We start from the raw sequence: 19,102 nt of genomic DNA on the forward strand, positions 1-19,102 counted from the left end.
AGGGGCTCCCTGCTCAGCCCCTGCGTTGCCTTCGTTTCTATGGCCACATCTCAATATTTCTTTTCGCTGTCTGTAAAAAGGGGATAACCCCTCTGGGGAGTGCTGAGATGAGATGGCAGAAGTCTAAATGTAATCTAAAAATAGCTGAACTGAAAAATTGCAAGTTAAAAGCTACGTCTTTCTCGAACAAAACTCCTGGTAACTTCAAAGGCAGATTAAAGAATTTGCCTGTGTCAGGACTTCAATATTTGGCCCAAGAATTAGACAAATGGAATAGTGGGAGAATGTTTGCCAGAAAATTGGAGAAGGGAGAGATAAGGTAACAGATTAAATACTCAAAGTCAGCATTTAAGGACATTGCTGCCTGTGGAGATAATTTTATCATCTTGAGGGACAACCATTTCTCCTATAAAGCAGAATTTACCCTCTACGTAGCTGTTTAAAATGGTATTCGTTACAAACTTAAGTGTGCTGTGGGAGTCTGCTGTGGGGCAACTGGTGTCAGTACCTGTACTAATGACAGGTTTGTGGATTCTCCACTCACTGCTCTTTATTTTGACAGTATTTGGGCTTTGAAAGTTAGACCTGTGTGTTGGAAGTGGAAAGTTGTAAGAGGGAAAAAAAAATGGTCCTGCTCTTGGTCTTGTCCTGAATGCTCTCGTGCATGACAGGGAGGGAAGGAGCTGGTGACTGTCATTGGGGCTGGAGCAGTACAAAGAACTGTTCTCTATTTGGTGGCCAAAGCGACAGTCTGTCTCTGAATCCCATCCCTCAAATTATGTTGTGGTATGAAATTGTTTTGTCCTTTCCTAAAACCAGAAGTCAGTATTATATTTTAAGTTGCAAGCTGCTTTAAGTAAAAAAAAAAAAAAGGGGGGGGGGGGGAAATTAGAGATGTGACTCAGTATTGATTTCCACTTGTTTTTGTGGAAATGCTAAAAATGCCAAGATGAAATATTTGGACTTTTCCTTGTGTTTCTTTTCCATTTTTTGTTAGAAGCTCTTTGCCCAGTTTGACTCCAATTCCTGAATAATTCATAGTCTGTAAATAGCTTCCTCCTCCTCCTCCTTTGGTAAATAGACTCTTTGTCCCAAGGGCTTGGCAAGCTCGAAGCAGTGTCATCCTGCTGAGTCGCTGGTTCGAGAGCCGAGGTGCTCACGGTGCCGTGTGTTCTCTCTCTGCAGAGTTATGTCATGCCCAGACCACCAAAGGGCTCCATGAGGATTTATAGAAGATGCCCCGTGTCTTGGCGCCTCTGGTGCTCCTTCTGCTGTGGCTAATGAAGATCGCTGCCAGCCCCCATTCCCTGAGGATCGGTGAGTACAAAGCTTGCTCTGCCCTGCATTTAACCATCCTTCCACTCATAGTTTGGGCCACTCTGCGTGGATGTGCTCGAACAAGGGAAGCCAAGCTTGCCTGGGGTGGCTGGGCTTCGTCTTGTAAATGAAATGCAGTTTATATTGAGTGTACGTGTTTGCGTTGATTTTTATGGTGGTAATGTTATCTGATGGCAATCTCTTTCTGTATAAATTTGAAGTGAAAGCCACTCCTCAAAGAGGCACTGAGGAATAAAACTCGCTCCCCCCCTTACGCCCTACCCCCCTTGATGCTCTCCTGAGCTTCACCCAAAAGGAAATGGTTTTTTGTCACAAATTTATTTGTCCCTACACTGTTGAGCAAGGAATGTTTGAGCCCAAACTGACCTTAGTTAAGCAGTGCTACGAGAACATTAATAACTCCAGAATGCTCCATTTGTAAGAGAGTCCTATGCATCTGGTCTCCTTTGGGCTTTATTAAAGTGTTCAGGACGAGGCACTGTCATCTTCGTTCGCTGCCTGTGCGGATTAGGGAAAAGAAATGCATCCAGAAACCTTGTAATGGAACTTGCTCCATAGTATTGACACTTTGCTCTGTTGTTTAGAAAGGAAACTGCTTTACCAGACTGTTGTCTCTGGAGCTACTAGCTGGTTTTATTAACTATTTGTTGCAGATAACAAGCTAATCTATTCCTGTCCCCCTTTGCAACTTTCACAGGTGACACTTTGAAGTAAAATTACTTCTCCCCTCTTCTAGTGGAGAATGGAGCAGCTCAGAAATATAGCAAGGGAGGGTCTGTGCTGGCAGGAGTCTGGGAAGGGTAGCTGGGTGTTTTATATCCCCAGCATCTGTGATTCATGTGGAGCACTCATGCTGCATAGTCTCAGCTCCGCAGACTGCATTTCATGTTGATCGGCAGATCCTCCACTTCAGCCAGCAGATGGGGATGGGGAAGGATGGTGTATTATGAGGTTGCTGAAGGTGAAAGAGCCTTCATTATGCTTTTTGCCCCAGCCATCTCCTCCTTTGGGGAAAGTCCTGTGGGTGCTTGGGAGTGTGGAGGGAAGGGGAGTTCCCCCAGCAGTGCATGTAGCAGCACTGGGCTGCAAACCAGGTGGGTTGTCCACTACCTCCACAGTGCAACCCACAGTGAGATGGGAAGGTGTTTGAGGCGGATGGGGCTGTGCTTTTGTGCTCCTGGCTGAGGACTGGAAATGAAAATCTGTGCTGCACCGTGCTGGGGGAAACTACCAGGTTGGATTAGCTGTTGCCTCCCAGGTCTCAGCTCAGTGCATGCTCAGGGGCTCCTGAAGTGGAGTTGATGGTGACTGCTGTGAGGCCACATCAGTACTGACCCCTGAGGGCAGGCAAGAAGAAGCCGGGGTGTCTGTGTGTTCAGGGGACACATGAGCAACTGCGGTGGTGGTGGAAAATCTGTCTCCCTCCATCTGTCCAGTACTAGTTTTGTCTTCCACGGCTGGGCGAAGGAGATCTTGACATGCTACTGGGGCCTGAGGACACCTCCGTAATAGAAATTCCTCACACACAGGCATGGTTCGCATGTCCCAGTCCCACTGCCTTGTGCAGGGACGCACGGTGGTGGATAGCTGAGCACGTGCTGGTTGAACGTGCAGCTCTCCTCCTTGGCACCGTGTGCCTGCCGAGGGCTGCAGGGCTGGTGGTTAGGCTGCTGTGCAGGGTTACCCAGCAACACTCTGCTAGGGCTTTGGTTTCCATCCCAGAGACCAGTGGTTTTCAACTCTCTCACACTGAGGTCATGCTCTCTTGGACCCGTCTCTCCAGTTTAAAATCTTTATGCATTTAGGAATTCTTTCCTTTTGACTTCCTGTTGCAAAAATGATTGAGCTGCTCCAGACACAATTGCTCATAAAACTTACCCCACGGCTGCCCAGTCCAGGATGGAAATGCTGGATTTCCTTAGCCTGCACAGGGCAAGGCAGTGGAAATCTGTTTGTTGAATCCTCCTAGGACTGAAGAACTTGTATTAGGATGTTGCAAAGGCAGTGCAGAAGTCAAGATTTTAAAGAAGGACTAATGTTGGTGAGGGAATGGGAAGGAACTTTGCCAATCCTTCTAAAAGGCACTGGAGGTCAGGCTTCTGTGCCAGATAGTGTTAAATCTACGAGTGGCCGGAGACCCTGCAGTCAAGTCACACGTGTCTCCAGCCACCTCCTGAGAATGGGACACCAGCAGTCGTGACCTTGGACTCAGCTGATTCCCAGACATGAGCCAAGCAAGAATTTACTGAGGGAGGGGAGGCTCAGTTTAGTACATACCCACTGCTCTTGCTTTGCTCATGGTCTCAGAGCTGACTTCTCTGAAATGGTGTCTGAAGCAGATGGGCAAAGAGCTGAGGAGGGGTTTGGGGTTTTGGTTTTGTTTCTTCAAGACAGAGTTTTATTTTAACAATATCTGCAGCAAAAAAGTTAATAAAAATAAAGTGCAAAATAAAAGGAGAGAAAAAATATTACTAGCAGCTCTGAAATCATTCCCAAATGCATGCTTTTGGCAAGGCAGGAAGATATGTTATCTAGCAACATAAATCAATGCACTGCATAGAAAAAGAAAACAGACCAGCATGAACATTTAAATATTCAACGAAAATGCAAGCTAACATTTAAAATAATTCTGAAAGCCATCTGGTAATGGACCACTCAAGTGCACAGTTTTATGATTAGTAATGTGAGGTGAACATAGGCAATGTCGTGTCTGGGTTCTTCACCAAGTTGCTAGAAGAGATTATTGCCTGCTGTGCTTGGCTTCCAGGGTAGAAGGAGGCACAGTGGTGCTGAGTCAGGGGCACTTGGCTTGGCTCTTAAACTAAGCACTGAGCTTCCCCGCTGCTGCTTTCTTGGGGTTTCGGTTGGATTTTGGCCCTGATATTTCTCAGTGGAGTTTCTAGGCAGCAGATTGCTTAAGCTTTTTGTACACGGTGGCAGGAAGTTTTGCTAGCCTGGACAGGACCAGCAGTGAGTGTTGCATTGCAGAGAGCTTTGGAGGCATCATCTATGCAAAAAAGTGAGCAGAATATAGGCTACAGGGTGACCTTCCTTGTGCCTTTGGCATACGTAGGAACAATCTGTAGACTATCGTATGCTCTATTTCTCTCCTTGATACGCAGGAAAAAACATTAGTGCAAACCTTTTTTTCAGCCTTAAACTGTGTGTATTCCCTTCTGATCCCATCCTGGAGAAAGTCTCCTAGCTCACATTGTTCTGGAGACCTTTGTGGGGAAGAACACTGACCCGCATGCTTTATCCAAATAGGGTTTTTTTCCGAAGAGCATCTTATCAGTCTTTTCCTAAGACTGTTTATCAGTCAGCTCACCTGGTCTGTCTTGGTGATGCTCAACAGTTGGTTGTGATCAGGGGATGAAGAAGCAGGCAGGAATGGGCATGTTCTCAGAAGTTTTCCAGAGCTCCAGGAGATATGCAAGGAATTGCTTCGAGACATCTTGTAGCCCTTGAAAGAGCCGATGTATGTCCTAACAAATTGTCCCAGGAGAGAAAAACCCAATAGTTGGTGCTTGCCCAACACGTGCTCGCTGCATCCATCCGCACCAAAAGCACGAAAGGCATCAGCTGTCTTGCAGTGGCAGGCAAGGAGAATGGCTGGTGCAGTGTGCTGTGGGCCAGCATCTCCCCTAGCTCTGGTTTCCTGCGGCATATGCTGGCGGTAGAAGCAATTTTTTTGTTTGTTCACTCATGCTCAATAAAGTGTCAGGAAATTTACTTGAGTTATTTAATGAATTATTTACTTGGGTCTTATAGAGCAGACCGTCAGAGCCCTAAATTGGTATTCTCTTGCTAGATTCATTGGGTGTACTAACAGCTCATTTAAAATTCATATACAAGCCAAAGTTGTAGTTTATACATGGCATTGCCCTAACTAGCAGTAGGCTCAGTAGCACTGACATACAATCTACTGACAAAATCCTTGCAAGGCCTACTTCAGCCCTGAAGCTCTTTAAAGTCCTCTTTCCTGTAACTGCCTTGGTCTGTCCAAGTACCTTCCCTCCCTCTACCATTTGCAAAACTTTATACAAAAAGCAAGATGCAGCTCTGACATTTAGGACATTTTGTTCGGTGAAACTAGTGTTCTTCTACCCCATACCCAGTGAAAATACATCCACCACTTGCTCGGTTGATAACTGAAGCAATCTGCACTGCTGTCCCAGTGCTTGTGGTAGGGTTTCATCCACCAGAGAAGCAATGTGTGGTCAAAGTCCACGAATCCAAACTGATGGTGGAGTGTCACTAGAAGTGCCAGCCTGGGACATTTGTCCTTGTTTCTAGGCTTGTTTCCAAAAATCCGGAATACCTAAAGGGCTGTGAATCTCCTACATCTGCTGTGATTGTGGAACTATAACGTCAAGAAAATGTTCTTGGGATGCCCCAGAGCATGTGGAGTCGTGGGAAAGCACTGGCATTTAGCTGTGCATGCTGAAGTATGTGGGGAGAGGCAGATTGGAGACGTGCATCCATCTTTTTCCGCATCACTGCAATGGTATAATGCCCCTCTATTTCCTACCTATCACCCTGTCACAGACCCGTGTAGTGGAACATCATTTATGTGGCCTTGCATCCCTGTGTTTTTACCCTCCTGAGGTGTTTATGGTACTGAGCTGCTTGTGTAGTGAGCTGAAGTCCCTGTAGCTGCACAGTGTGCTTCTGCCCTGTCCGATGCAGTTTGTACACCGGAGGGCTGAAGCACGGAAGAAGCACTGAGCATTAAAGATGTGTAAGGCAAAAATGAGCGATAATGGCAATGAACAGAACTGTGGACCATTTAATTCAGCTTCCCCAACTCCCAGAGGATATACATAATTCTCCTAAAGGCACCACAGAGAAGATCCCAAAAGGCAGCATGTTATGTAGCATTAACATTTTAAAGGGTGATGGTGCCACTGGTGATGAAGGTGCAGTCAGTTCCCTGGATGCTCTAAAAGAAAAACGGCGATGTCAGCTGCTGTGGGCAGGTACAAATGCTTCCTCCCAGGGGCACGGTCTGAGATGGGGAGAAACATGACTGTGCCCTTTACGGCTGGCGGGGAGAGCTGTGGCTTTGTGTGGGTTGGCCTGTGCCAGCCCCAGTACCCCCCTGTCCTGATTGCAGCTACCTGACATGGCTTGAAACTCCACTTCTCTCGCCTGTGCAGAGGCAGAGGAGTGCGTTTAACACAGACAAGGCACAAACTCCTTTCCTTACGCCGTGCTGCTTTCTGGCATATCCACAGCCTTTGCAGATGATACCAATGCCACTGCAATAAACTGCTGTCCACCAATTCGCTATTCCCTTACCCAGGCTTTGAACCCAGCCAGGCTGCTGCGATCCGTTTAAAGCAGAGAAACAATCTCCAAGTCTCACATGGTGGTGCTGTTGCTGGAAAACCTTTCCACTTGTAATTACGAGGAGCGTTTAAGAAAACAAAGCTTCTGGTAGGGGTTAGGTGACTCTCTGGCCAGCTGTCCCAGCAGCAGTGGGAGCAGAGGCGTTAGGCACTGGGGTTACAGCTAACGGCTCCTCGCCAGAAGGCAGCAGACTGGAGGGGAGGAACTGGGCTGGAAACAAAGCGGATTGCTGAGACATGTGTGATTAGCTGGCTTCTTTATGCGTAGACCTAACTGTTTTTAAAGGATTAAAAATAATCCTTAAAAATCCTTAAAAAGAAACCATTGTGAGCTGCAGGGCGCCAGTGCCCGAGGCTGTGCCCACACGCCTCGGGGGAGCAGCACTTGTTGGACATACGCTTTCAAGTCCTGTGGTGTTTGGACTGATAACACCAGCCTGGCTTGAGGAGTGGGGTAGGAGGAGGGTGTAGCTGCTCTGGGGGTCAGGTTGAGGGGTACCTTCTGGGCACAAGGGACGGTGGAGGAGTTAACTGTTTGCAAAATGTTTGCCAAGTTCTGTCTGGAAAAACAAGGTGTGAACAGAGGGCTGCCCCCATGCTGCGGTGACAGGAGCAGGTGTGGGCTGCAGCTAGGTTGACAATAAATGCAGGTAGATGCTTCCCATGTGTATGTTGGGGTCCTAGTCCCTAGGAGCTCAAGGTAGAGGCTTGCCCAGGGGTGCCCCATGGCTCCCCTCAAACCCACACGGTAGTTGTCTATCTCCTGGAGACCTGCCCTGGGATGTGGCCCACCAGCACACCCGGCCCTTGGAGCTGCTGAAGAGTGGTGAGAGGTAGAGAAAAATACAATATTCATTTGTTAACTATTTGTCCTTTTAATTTTGTTTTCATTATTCTTCTAGGAGTGATGTTTTATTTATGTTTTCTGAGTTATGTGCATAAATCTTTATTTTTAAAGTCGTCACCCATATAAATGCCAGGCCCTTTCAGCAATGCCTTGTCTAAGACTTGCCCTTGGACTCTTTGCAGTTGTCCCCAGGCACTGCTGTGTTACAGTGCTAGGAAGAGTGGCTAATGGTGGCCCACCTCCTAGCCATACCTTCCCTGCCGTGAGTGGTCTTGTAAAGGCAACTGATCCACAGAGGCTACTTCCAGGATAAAAGGAGCCTTTTTTTTTTTTTTTTTTCAGCAAAAGGCAACCGAAGCTATTCAAAGAGGGGCTGCATGCTGCTGGTGACTGTTACGGTCTCTTATCTAACCTGTTCTCTGAAATGATCAGGTGAAAAGTTGTTTTCTGGAATGCTTTTGATGTTGGATGCTGGGGCAGAGCATTCGGGCTCCCTGCGCGTGTGCTGAGGTTGGTATCTGAGGAGAACGTGGCCTCTGGGTGGTCACCGTGCACGGGCAGGGGATTGCACACTCTTCCCACTGACTCTGCCAACGTGAGTTTTCCTGGGGATGTGCTGAGCAGCTTCGCTGCCTGCAGAGGCAGGAGGCTCATTAGCACCATCGAAGTGTGAGCGAAAACTGCGGGAGGAAAGTGAGGAGCTCTGGGAGAAAGCGAGTGGGAATCGGGTTGAGCTGCAGGCGAGTGCTTGAGCAGTACTTGAGGGCTGTAGAAGTCCTCCATCCCTGCTTCGTTCTGCGTTTATTTTAAACAGTGAGGGACCTATTTGGCTTATGACTGAGGACTGGATACTAAAGAGGGAGGGATTGATGTTTTCCCCCACCGTAGAGGTCTCTACATGAATTGCATGGGATCAGGGTTGAATGCATTTGGCTTAAAATCGACTGAGCCGCACGCTCCGGGGAGCCTTCAGGGAAGAAAGAGGGGCTTGGTGCAAAGTGGGGTGACCTGCTCTGCTGTTGGTGGCTCTGGAGGGGAAGGGTGTCCGTGGCATGTGCCCAGTGCTGGCGAGGCTGCCCCGCTCCCCAGGGCCAGCAGCGCCCCTTGCCTCGCCCGCGAGATCCATGTGGGAGGGGAGGTGTCTCTCCAGGCTGTGGTTTTGCCACATAAAACATAATGAGCTCCTGGTCTACAGCTAAGGAATCCAGCACTGCGATAATATGAATAATAAATAATAAGGAGATTTATATCTCAAATCAATGCTACAGGGCATGGAGTGAGGAGGGGTGTGGATTCAGCGAGACAGACCATCTCTTTACGTGTTTTGCACCTCTGTGGCAGAGTTATTTTTACTGATCTGTTCCTGTTCATTAATGTCTGAGAGGCAGGCTACATTATACATCCCAAGAGGCCTCAAGCTTTGTTTTGATTCATTATATATCCACATACATATTATATAGGTATAGATCTCTGTGTGCAGAGCATCTGTATGGGAAAGTCAGCTGGTAGTTATGGAAAAGAGCCATGTTGCTCAAGTAGCAAATCAGCATAGACCTCTATTTTTTTTCATTTATTTGTTTAATGGAAGTTATTTGCTCACCAGCACAGGCAAAGCTGTGGTGCACCTGGGCACAGCAGCCAGCTGCTGCCCTGTGCTTACTGCTCTGTAGATCTGGAAGGTGACTGGGTTCGAACTAGGTGCTAATTCAGCAGGAAGAGGAAAATTTGCTTTAAGGAGAGGAGCCAGGGAGAGAGGGGCTGGTCACCAAAAAGGTCACATCTCTCTCTCTTACAGGCACAGCCCTGTGCAGTCGCAGGGGGAGCGACAGAGAGCAGACATGGGTTTTGCTTCAGAGGTCTGATTTTTTTACTTTTGTTTCTGAGCATCGAATATTCTCCCTGAGCCAAGGATCAGGATCTGAGAGCCATATAACCTGTTTTATATCTAAATACTGTTACTGCCCCTGGGCAACACTTTGTGTATTTAGCTGCTGAGCCATGTTTAATACAGATCTTTTTGTTTTGTAGAGTGAAAGCTAGTCATAGCGAGAGCTACTCTGTCATTTCTTTCATTATTTTTTCATATATATATGAATAAAAAAGTCAATTACATGAATGAAAGATGCTTGGTTCCGTGCCTAAACAGCTGCCAAAATTAATTCCAGCTCTGAGCCAAACTCGGCAAAGCTGGAATTTCTGCAGAAAGCTCCAGTGCGGCATGAGATAGGCTTGTGCATTAGTCTGCATTACAGATTACTGCTGCCCAGCCCCTCGCCCTTGGCTATCCGTGTGGGCAGCTGAGGAAGGATGGATTTCACACACTCTGTGATGAGCTTGACTTCACTGCAGAATAAGGCTGAATTAAATATCCTTAGCGGACCCTTGCTGGAGTGCCACCACACTGCAAAGCAGTGCTCGCTTGATAGAGAGCAGCTGTCTTGGCAGCTCAGAGCACCTGAAAACTTAGTGCCAGCGTCAGCAATACTTTGAGCTTCAAATTTCTTCCTCCCCACGGACCAATTAACTTGCATTTAAAGAACCACCTGAACTGAGCAGGAGATTTTTTGAATGTGGACAGGAGCTGGGGTGGGTTACAAAATTTGAATAAGCACGAAGGAGAAGCCCTCTGTCCAGGCAGCAGCTGCTGGTGAGGGAGGGCAGGGAGCAGTTAGACGGCTGGCTACTGAGGATGGGGCACTGGAGACGTGGCTGAAGAACATAGTTGCTTACTTTTAGGGAGATGCGTATCTGTAGTGACTATAACTAGTGATCTGAAGGTCATTTTCAGGACATGAGGTGGAGGATAGCCTTGCAGATTAAGGCAGTGGCCCAAGTCTCTAAAGGTGAGTTGAGAGAAAGCCAAAGTCGTTACCTGTGAGCTATTCTAACCTTTCTGAGAAGGCAAGCTGGAGGATGGCAGATGGGAGGAGGAAGACAGCAAGGCAACTCCAGCTTGTAACAGTCTGTTGGAGCAGAGCTGAGATCCTCACACTGTGAGTGTCTTTCTGTTTGAAGCAATACGCCTTGTGCTCAGAGGTTTATTCCTCATTCTCCTGCTGTGTAACTCTTGGCAAGTTCACTTGTCCTTGCTCTGTAGATGGGTGGACTGCAAGCTCTCCTGGATGCAAGGTGTGCAGCGCTCGGTGAGGTGTTAACACCCTCTTGCTAGCATTAGGCACTACAGGGCTGTTGGGCAACCTTCCCAGAAAAGGTGCTTTTGACCTGAAAGGGCACTTAGCTCAAGTGCCCCTCTGCAGCTATTGCTCGTGGCTCAGTTTAAGATAAACACACCACTGTAAAGCTAAAAGCCTAAATTGTCTTGGCTTGGATTCAGAAGCTCTAGCTCTTGATATTCAGGTGTTTTGAACCTATAGCATTTGAAAAAGTCCCAATCCCAGAAGTAGACAACAACCTGTTGACAAAGCAGGCGAGACAGATCCTGGCTCCCTGCGTGCTGCTGGGCCCTACACAGGGCTCCGGCCTCCGCGAGGGGTGGATCCTGCCCTTCCCCTCAAAGCCTTGCTCCCATCTTTTGTTCTCCCTCACGAAGGCCTCGCTGTGATGAGACCGAAGCTACTGGCTGAGACTGCTGAAAAAAATGCTGAGGAAAAAGGGAAGCATGGAAGAACTTGAAAGAATGAATTTTGCTTTTCTGTAGGATGTTGGCTATGAAAAGCACAGAGCTGTAGGCTGTGCAGATGGGCAGGGGAAGCAACGTGCGTGTGGGAGAGACAGGGGCAACCCCCAGGGCACAATCCACACATAAAATAGCCGTGAGCAGTCAGAACAAATGGGTGCCCTCAGCCTGCTTTTTGTCTGTTGTCATCCAAGTGGATGATGTTAAGTTTAGGGTAGCATCACTCCCCAGAGCCCTTCTTTGGGGTGTTATCTCTGGAGAGGAGATGAGTGTGGGAGGCCTGAGAAGCAGGTGAAGGTCCTGGCTGGAGGAGAGCTCCTGAAATGAGGAAGACCTGGGAGATGCACAGAGATGGGTGCTCATAACCGGTTGTGCCCAAGAGTGGTGACCTGGCGCAGTGGCAGGGCATGGACCACAGGGCTCTCGGGGCTGGCAGGGACTTCCCTGCGGGGAGGGACGTGCAGACCTGGTGCTCAGAGGGCTGGGGGAGTGAGGGGAGCTCTGTGGCCCATAGATAAATTAAAAATGCTAAGCTCAGTGGGCAGAGAAGCAAAGAATGCAGATGCTCATGTGTCGGCACAGAGGTGGACTTGAGCATGGAGTTAGAGGGGAGCAGTAGGGGGGATCTGCAGTGGAGGAGCAGCTTAGCCCGGTGGTTGCCAGCTCTGCCTCGACCCCTGCCAAATAACGACTGTGAATGGAAGAGGGCTGCGGGGAGGGATGGCTCATTTTCCCAAAGACACCGCTAATGAATTCCTCTTGTACCTCCAGACACTGTAGGGGTTTGGAGAGACTAAATGGAACTTTATGTGAAAATGATGGCTGAATGTCAATTCTGCTGTTGAAGCCAATTTGAGAGCCAGAAAGTGCTAAAAGAATTAAGATTGTTAAATGGAAATAAGTCTACTTGGTTGAGATGAAATAGGGTTTAAATGAGTGAAATTATCTGTGGATTACCCTTGTTAGAGTACTGCCTTATTTAATAAACTGAGTTTTAATCTGCTGCAGGGATTCCTGAAGGAGAAGCTTAGCCTACAGGGGTACATGTATGCAATGAAGGGGAAGGACTGGCTGCGCCATCATCCTCCAGAATGGAGCCACAAGAGTAAAGGGGAGGTAACAGTTTGCCCATGAGTGCTTTGTACTTTCATAAGGATCTCGTTTGCTGCTCAGTGAGCGGTTTGATATTTGTTCAAGCTTCTTGGGTCGTTCTTCTCTTTCACTGGCAGAATAGGAGGCTGCTTCTTCTGGTTAGGTGATATCTGCTCTAGGTACCACGTGTCCTGGGGAGCATTTCTAGCGCTGGCGCATGCAGCACTTCATGCTTCCTGGGGTAAACGTAGTCAGCCCTCTCCTTGAGTACTGGAAAGGAGTGCTGCAAGGGAATGAACTCTAGCTGTATTGAGGAGGGAAAGACAGTGTGCTGGAAATCTTGAAGGCTGCAATTTCATTGCAAAGAGAGAGTTAGTAATTATTAATGGGCACTGATTATCTGCTTCTTCAAGAGCAGATCTGTTGCAGAAGAGCAACCAGGTATTCTTAGCTAACTTTAGCTGCCCACCTGACTTAAAGCAGATGTCACCTGTCATCTGACATGTGTTTCTGACCCGTCTCTCTTTAGTGATAGTCATGAAAGCATAACAGCTCCAGGTGCTTTTAAAATTGTCCACGGAGGGAAGGACCTGATCTTAGTGCTGAGCAGACATTTTTCAGCACTGTAGGACTCTGCTCTTGGCTGCTGGAGCTGGTACCTGAGCCCGGGAGCTTATGACATGCAGGAGGTGCACCTGGCTTGGAGGGAAGGGTCTGAATGTGAGGTACAAAAGGCTAATGCATAAGGAGGGATGGGGCTTCTCAGTCATGTAACTCTGAGGTTTCAGAATATCTCATGTTCTGTACTTGGAAAATTCAAGAATTTTCAAGCTCTTTTCAGGCAGTTTTGACAGAGAAATCAGCTCCAAAGTCATTGGGGGGTTAAGAGTCTCAAATGGGAAGCTCATCTGGGATCAAACTCCAGCCCTTGTAGGAGTCCCTGGATATCCTGTCTGAGTTATGCTTCTATCCGTTTAAAGCAGACTGTCTTCTGTAAATATTACACTTTTGGTAGCCCTTGTTGTCAGGAAAGCTAATGAAACTGGTTAACAGGCAGAGCTGAGCCACTGCCTGCCAGAGCCTTCCCATCCTGTATTTTTGCCTCTTCCTGGGATTGTCCTGGAAACCTGTTCTCTATAAATTCTGAAAGTTCTTGTATCTCATGCTGCTAAAATTGTGTTCAGGGATGAAGTTAGAGCTGGGATAGCAGGAAGAAGGCAAGGAAGGGGCTCTTATTTGCCCATATATTTTTCTGTTGCTGGGGAGATTGCTGTTCACCACCCCATGTTGTAGCACAGAGCAGACTCACTGGAGCTAGTCTGAATGTGCTGTGTCCTCTGGGATTATTCTTGGCTTCATATCATAGAGGTGCAGGTCAGGATGAATGCCTGAGATCTAGCCTGAGGCTCATCCCATGTGAGCTTAAGACTTCTGTGATCTTCTTGCCAAGTCCAATAGATAATGAAGTCTGAAAAGTCATAATGTGGTGGTGTCAGCTTGGGTTTGTCTGAGGATCTCCACGTTCATTACAGATTCCACCCCCTTCCCAACCCTGATCTGTGGTGGTTCTGCTTGGCAAGAAGAATCCACTAACCTGTATCTGATCGGATCAGCTGTCCCATCTCACTGCTAGAGGGTTTTGTAGTTGTCAGCATCTTACAGAATTTGTGCTTAGAGATACATGTGTGGGTACACCATGGAGGCTATCGAATGTGCTATTGAACACCACCTTGTATCAGATCTGATTCACAGACATCTAATTTTACCATGGCAGGATACCCCTAATCATACTCCTTCGTTCACCCTGCAGAGTGGTGTTCTGGTCATGTTCAGCTGCCCCACACGTTTTCCCATTTGACCAGCAGCAGAAGTGCATTCTGCTGTTTGGCTTTGGCACTTCAGAACGTTTTGTTCCACATCCCTTGCACAAGAGATAGCTTGGCAGTTGCAGACCTTTAGCATTTATTATCTTTTGTGTTTCTATCCATTTCAGTGGCATGTGGAATGTTTTGGGATGCTTGTTTCATTGGGGGCCCTAGTATGGTGAGAAGAAGTACTTTATTATTCCAGGCATGCTCAGAAATACCACGATCACACAAGACAAAGCAAAAAAACAGTTGAGTTTGCAATGAAATATCTTGCAGTACTTCTGCAAAGTCTTAGGTGTCCCATGCGATAGCCACTCCAGATGCCTCACTAGTCCCAGTTGTGCTGCTTCACTGCGGAAGCTGGTGTTGGGCTTTTGGGCCCAGGTGAGGCTGCAGTGGCTTTGTCCAGGCAGCAAGCAGTGCCCTGAGCATGGCAGGTCTCAGCAGAGCTTGCCTCAAAGTCCCCAGCATGACCAGTCTTTGAGAGGCAGTGCTATGGGATAGCTGCCTACTGGGTCTGGCAGAAAGCAAGCACTGTGGTTGTCCAGCTTGGCATGGCTGAGAAGCATTACCAGGGTAGGACAGGGGTCTAAGCACTTGGGTTTTGGAGCAGAAAGCTTGTTTTCATTGTAATGGCTGTAGCTGAAAAGCCTGTTCTTCTCTCATGCGTTTAAATCCCATGGAGCTTCTCGTTAGGAACAAATGATGCCTCAGGCAAGTGGAGCTATAGAAAAGTAATCTTTATTAAGCACCCTCAGTGGTCAGAGTTACTTGATGAGCTCCAGAGTTTTATTTGCAGGCAGCTTGAGTTGCCATTTAGCAGGAAAGCGCTTTGAACTCCCTCCCTTCCCCGTCTCTAGGTTACTATTTTCTATTTCTGCGTGTTTTCAGTCCCTACAGCCCTGCAAATACTGCTGGTAAAATTGTTGATACTGGGAACAAAATGAATGGAAGAGACTGGGTGTGCATAGGTCGGGAACATGCAGCTGTGCTTGGAGAAGGGGATACAAGGTGCCTGCAGCGCATCGTGAGCGGCCCTGAGCAGGACCCAGGCACAGCCGTTTCCATGGGAAATGGTGTACAGAAGTCACAGATTGATGCGGGAACATCTATGGGAAGTTCTGTCTCTGAATGCTTCACTGCTGCATATTTGGGGCAGGAATGGCCACAGGGAGAGCAGCACGACCTCTTGGAGCCGTCCTCTCTGCCTGTCTGTGCTGGCATCTCTGGTAAGCTGCACGGCTGGTTGTCTTTCATCTCTGGACTTTGCAAGTTCTCCACAGGTGATAGAAAATGAGCTATAAACTGTAAGCAGAAAGGCCAGCGAAAACCAAAATAAATTTAAAACAGCATCCAGCCAGATGCTGGATGGTTAGAGGGAGAAGGAAAAAAACAGCTCGGAAAAATAAAGCAAGACGTGGGGTGTGAGCGTGAGGGTGGTGCACACCTCGGCTGCGTAGCTAACCCCAATAGTTGAGGCTCTGCTGCTGCACAGTGCTGTGTGGGATATTTCTAGATTGACGTGGAGGCAACCCCAGCCTCACCCTCTGCTTGAGTGATATCAGGGCATCTCAAGGTAAGCCCAGGAAGAAAAAGGAGAGAGAAAAATTAATCTGTGGCCACTGTACTTGGCTTTATGAAAAGGAAATGAAGTGAAGGCAGGAGACTGAAAAGTTCGCTGCTGTCTGTCTTGTCAAGCTTGTGAAGCTGACACAACGATGGAGTCATTACAGGCTCCTGTGTAAATACAGGCTCTTCTTTTTTTTTTTTTTTTTTCCCCCATAACATGTCTCATTTACTTAATAGCCTGTAATTGCTCTGGGGGAGCAGTCACTGTTTATCAAATAAGAGCCTCTTGGTCATGTCAGCCAGCTGACATGGTCCACAGGAGCTTTTTGGCATCAGAGTTAAGCGCCTCTGACAAGTGCAGCTGCAAGGAGGGCTCGGTAAGCCCCTCACACAGAGGTCTCTTGGCAGATGCTTTCAGTCCCCCAAGCTCTGCACTGTGACAGGAGCCTTTGAGGAGGAAGACATTTACCATGGCGCTGGGGGCAGCTGTGCGTTGCTAGAGATGGTTATGGCCCCTCTGCTGCCGTTGCTTCTCCTCCTTCTCGTTGCCTGGCTCCTGCCCTTTTGGATGGCAAACTGCAACGGGTTGGTGGCTGTTTGTTGTCCTGGGATTTTATTGCAAGGAAATGGGAAGCGGTTTCAGGCATTGGCTAGCAGCACAGAGAGTCTTTGAGCAGAAGTTCGTGCCACTAAGCATGCTTTTGAAAGATGTGTCCTGATGCTTAGGGAATCAATTAACCTTCAAAAGATTTGGTGGCTTGGTTTAGAAGAACACTGGCTTTGAGAGTTTCCTCTCTTGCTACTAAAACAAGCCACCTGTAGCATGAAGCATGGATGCTTTCTAACACCGAAAGGTGAAGTGAGAACAAAAATAAAATTTAAAAAACCCCACAGCAAGGCTCCGGAAGAAATGCAAGAAAGAGCATCTGTGCGATTAACACCCAAGGCCCTTCTGAAAACCAGTCATTTGCTGAATGTAGCTGTACACTTTTGTTTTAAATGTCCTGGCTCTATTCTTTACTCTTCCCCACCCTTCCATCTGGAAACAATCCAGCATTATTCGTGCTTGAAAAGGCAGAACTGGCTCTCTGTGCTGAGCCGCCCGAGCTACAGCCAGCACCTGCAGGGAACTGTGCAACAGGTTACTGTCTGCTTGCTTTTTTTGCTGCCTTCTGACAGGAGAGCAGAGCAATCTGTGTAGAGGCGTGTGTGCTGTGGGGATGTGCATCCTCGCCTGCTCCGCTCGCACAGGTCAGTGCAACCTTCCAGGGCTAAAGCTCGCTGCTCTTCTGGGAGCTGCCAGAGTGCAGGCTCCGCTCTGAAACGTGATAGTTCATGGTAGTTCACTCTTGGTACTTGGAATATCATAGAATCACAGAATATCTCAAGTTGGAAGGGACCCAATAAGGATCATCGAGTCCAACTCCCTGCTCCTTGCAGGACTACCTAAAACTAAACCATATGACTAAGAGCATCATCCAGATGCTCCTTGAACTCTGACAGGCTTGGTGCTGTGACCACTGTCCTGGGGAACCTGTTCCAGTGACCGACCACTCTCTCAGTGAAGAACCTTTTTCTTATGTCCCATCTGGACTCTCCCTGATGCAGCTTCATTCAGTTTCCTGGTGTCCTATCGCTGGTCACCAGAGAGAGATCAGCACCCTGCCTCTGCTGCCGCCCTTGAGAAAGTTGCAGACTGCCATGAGGTCACCCTTCAGCCTTCTCTTCTCCAGGCTGACCAAACCAAGTGACCTCAGCAAGCTCCTCATAATCCTGGCCCTCAAAGCCTTTCACCATCTTGGTCACCCTCCCCTGGACACACTCCAATAGTCTGATGTCCTTCTTACATTGAGGCACCCAAACCAAAATCACTGCTTCTCTGCTGGTTTTATAGACCTCTCTACTAGAGCTGAATTAAGCAGATTCCCCAGTGCTGTAGGGAAAAGTGTCACTAGCTTCCTGACCAGAAGTTTCTAACCACCAGCAACATCCTTCCCAGTTTTGCAGTGGGCTTGAGGGGGCGAACCCTGCTTTCAGTTGCGGAAATGGAAAACACAGTGAAACTAAATGCAGGCATTACTTTTTCTTGCACCTCTTCTCTCTTTCCCTTCTGATTCTGGCAACTTCAACCAAGTGGGTTTTGAGACATCTGGGTTGTCTGTAAGATATAGCCATCTCCAGGAGAAATACCAAACTCTAGCTTTCCATTCTCAGAAAATGTCTCCCTGGGTAGTAAATCTGAATGTATTCAGTTAAAGGCTGAAAATCTGGAAATGTAAAAACATTAACATTGGCGTTACATATTTTTCTAGCCAGGATGTCAATGCCTGAGTGGTGAGACCAAGTGGATTTGTTGTTGCACAGAAGAGTCTGTCTCTTGGAGAGCAGCAGGGTCCGATAGCTGCGGTTGTGGTACAGGGTTCTGCTCCTGGCTGGATTATTTTTTTTCTTCTTTTTGTAAACCTGGGCACGACACACACATGCTTTAGATTTCAGTCTCAGCTACCTAATCTGCTGTCTGACCTATAGAAGAAAATAGCCAGTAATTATTTGTTTACTTTGTGCAATTCAACTGAGCAAGTGCTTCCTTAGAAGAGACAGGCTAGGTGATTAGTAGAGGAGGTTTATTTTATTTTGTTTTCCCTGTCACGTTGTCTTTTAATTCGATAGGACTGGACTTCTTGTTTTTGCAATTTGTAGGAGGCCTGAACCCTGTTACTGCATTAAATCTGTAAAACAGCAAAATCCCTTGGTCTGAAGCAGAGAGGTTTGGTGAAGGAACACGTTAGTCGATGTGTATGTGCTGTATCACCCGTGCAGGGAGACGGGAGCTGGCCAGCCCTGACTGAGGCAGGTGAGCAAACCAGCCTTCACTCAGCAAAGCAGCAACTCACTGACGGGTTTGGATGGGACTGTAAGGCAGCGTTTGCTGAATCGGGTTCCTTTTACCCCACATTGTTCCTCAAAGTCAATCTGACCCTGCTTTGCTTTTGTCCATGAATGCGGGAGGGTGCTGAGCATCTTGCAGACAACAAAAACTCTCTTTCAGGCTGGGATTATTCAACTAATCTCGTGATTATGGTGATAATCCCCTTTGCAATAGTGCCTCTCTCGGAGGAGCTCTTCCCTCAGGGACTTCCAAGTCCCAAATCACATTTTCTCCTAATTCCGAAGTGCTCTGTATTAAATTAAGGCGCTCTCAAGGATCAGAGGTGTGCAAGTCCTCCAGTATTTATAGCTTTGGAGTTTCTGGCGTATCATCTGTTACCTTATTGACCCTCTCAGGGCTCGTGGTAGGGATGCAGACTTAGAGAGGAGATGGCTTTTCGAGCTTGAGCCCGTGTCCTTCAGCAGAGAGAGCGAGCTGGAGCTGCCCCACCAGCCATGGGCAGTGTCCCAG

General features: G+C 47.8%; 1 protein-coding gene across 1 annotated transcript in view; it reads left to right on the forward strand.

Annotated features, from left to right (window-relative positions):
* Positions 1 to 19,102, forward strand: part of GRIK4 (glutamate ionotropic receptor kainate type subunit 4) — a 209,551-nt gene that overhangs the window by 70,996 nt on the left and 119,453 nt on the right. The window contains 1 exon segment of the mRNA XM_074848837.1: positions 1,186 to 1,317. Within this exon segment, the coding sequence (XP_074704938.1) occupies positions 1,236 to 1,317 (82 nt within the window). The 5' untranslated portion in view covers positions 1,186 to 1,235.

This window comes from Strix aluco, chromosome 23, assembly GCF_031877795.1.
Source record: "Strix aluco isolate bStrAlu1 chromosome 23, bStrAlu1.hap1, whole genome shotgun sequence".
In the NCBI taxonomy this organism is placed as follows: Eukaryota; Metazoa; Chordata; class Aves; order Strigiformes; family Strigidae; genus Strix; species Strix aluco.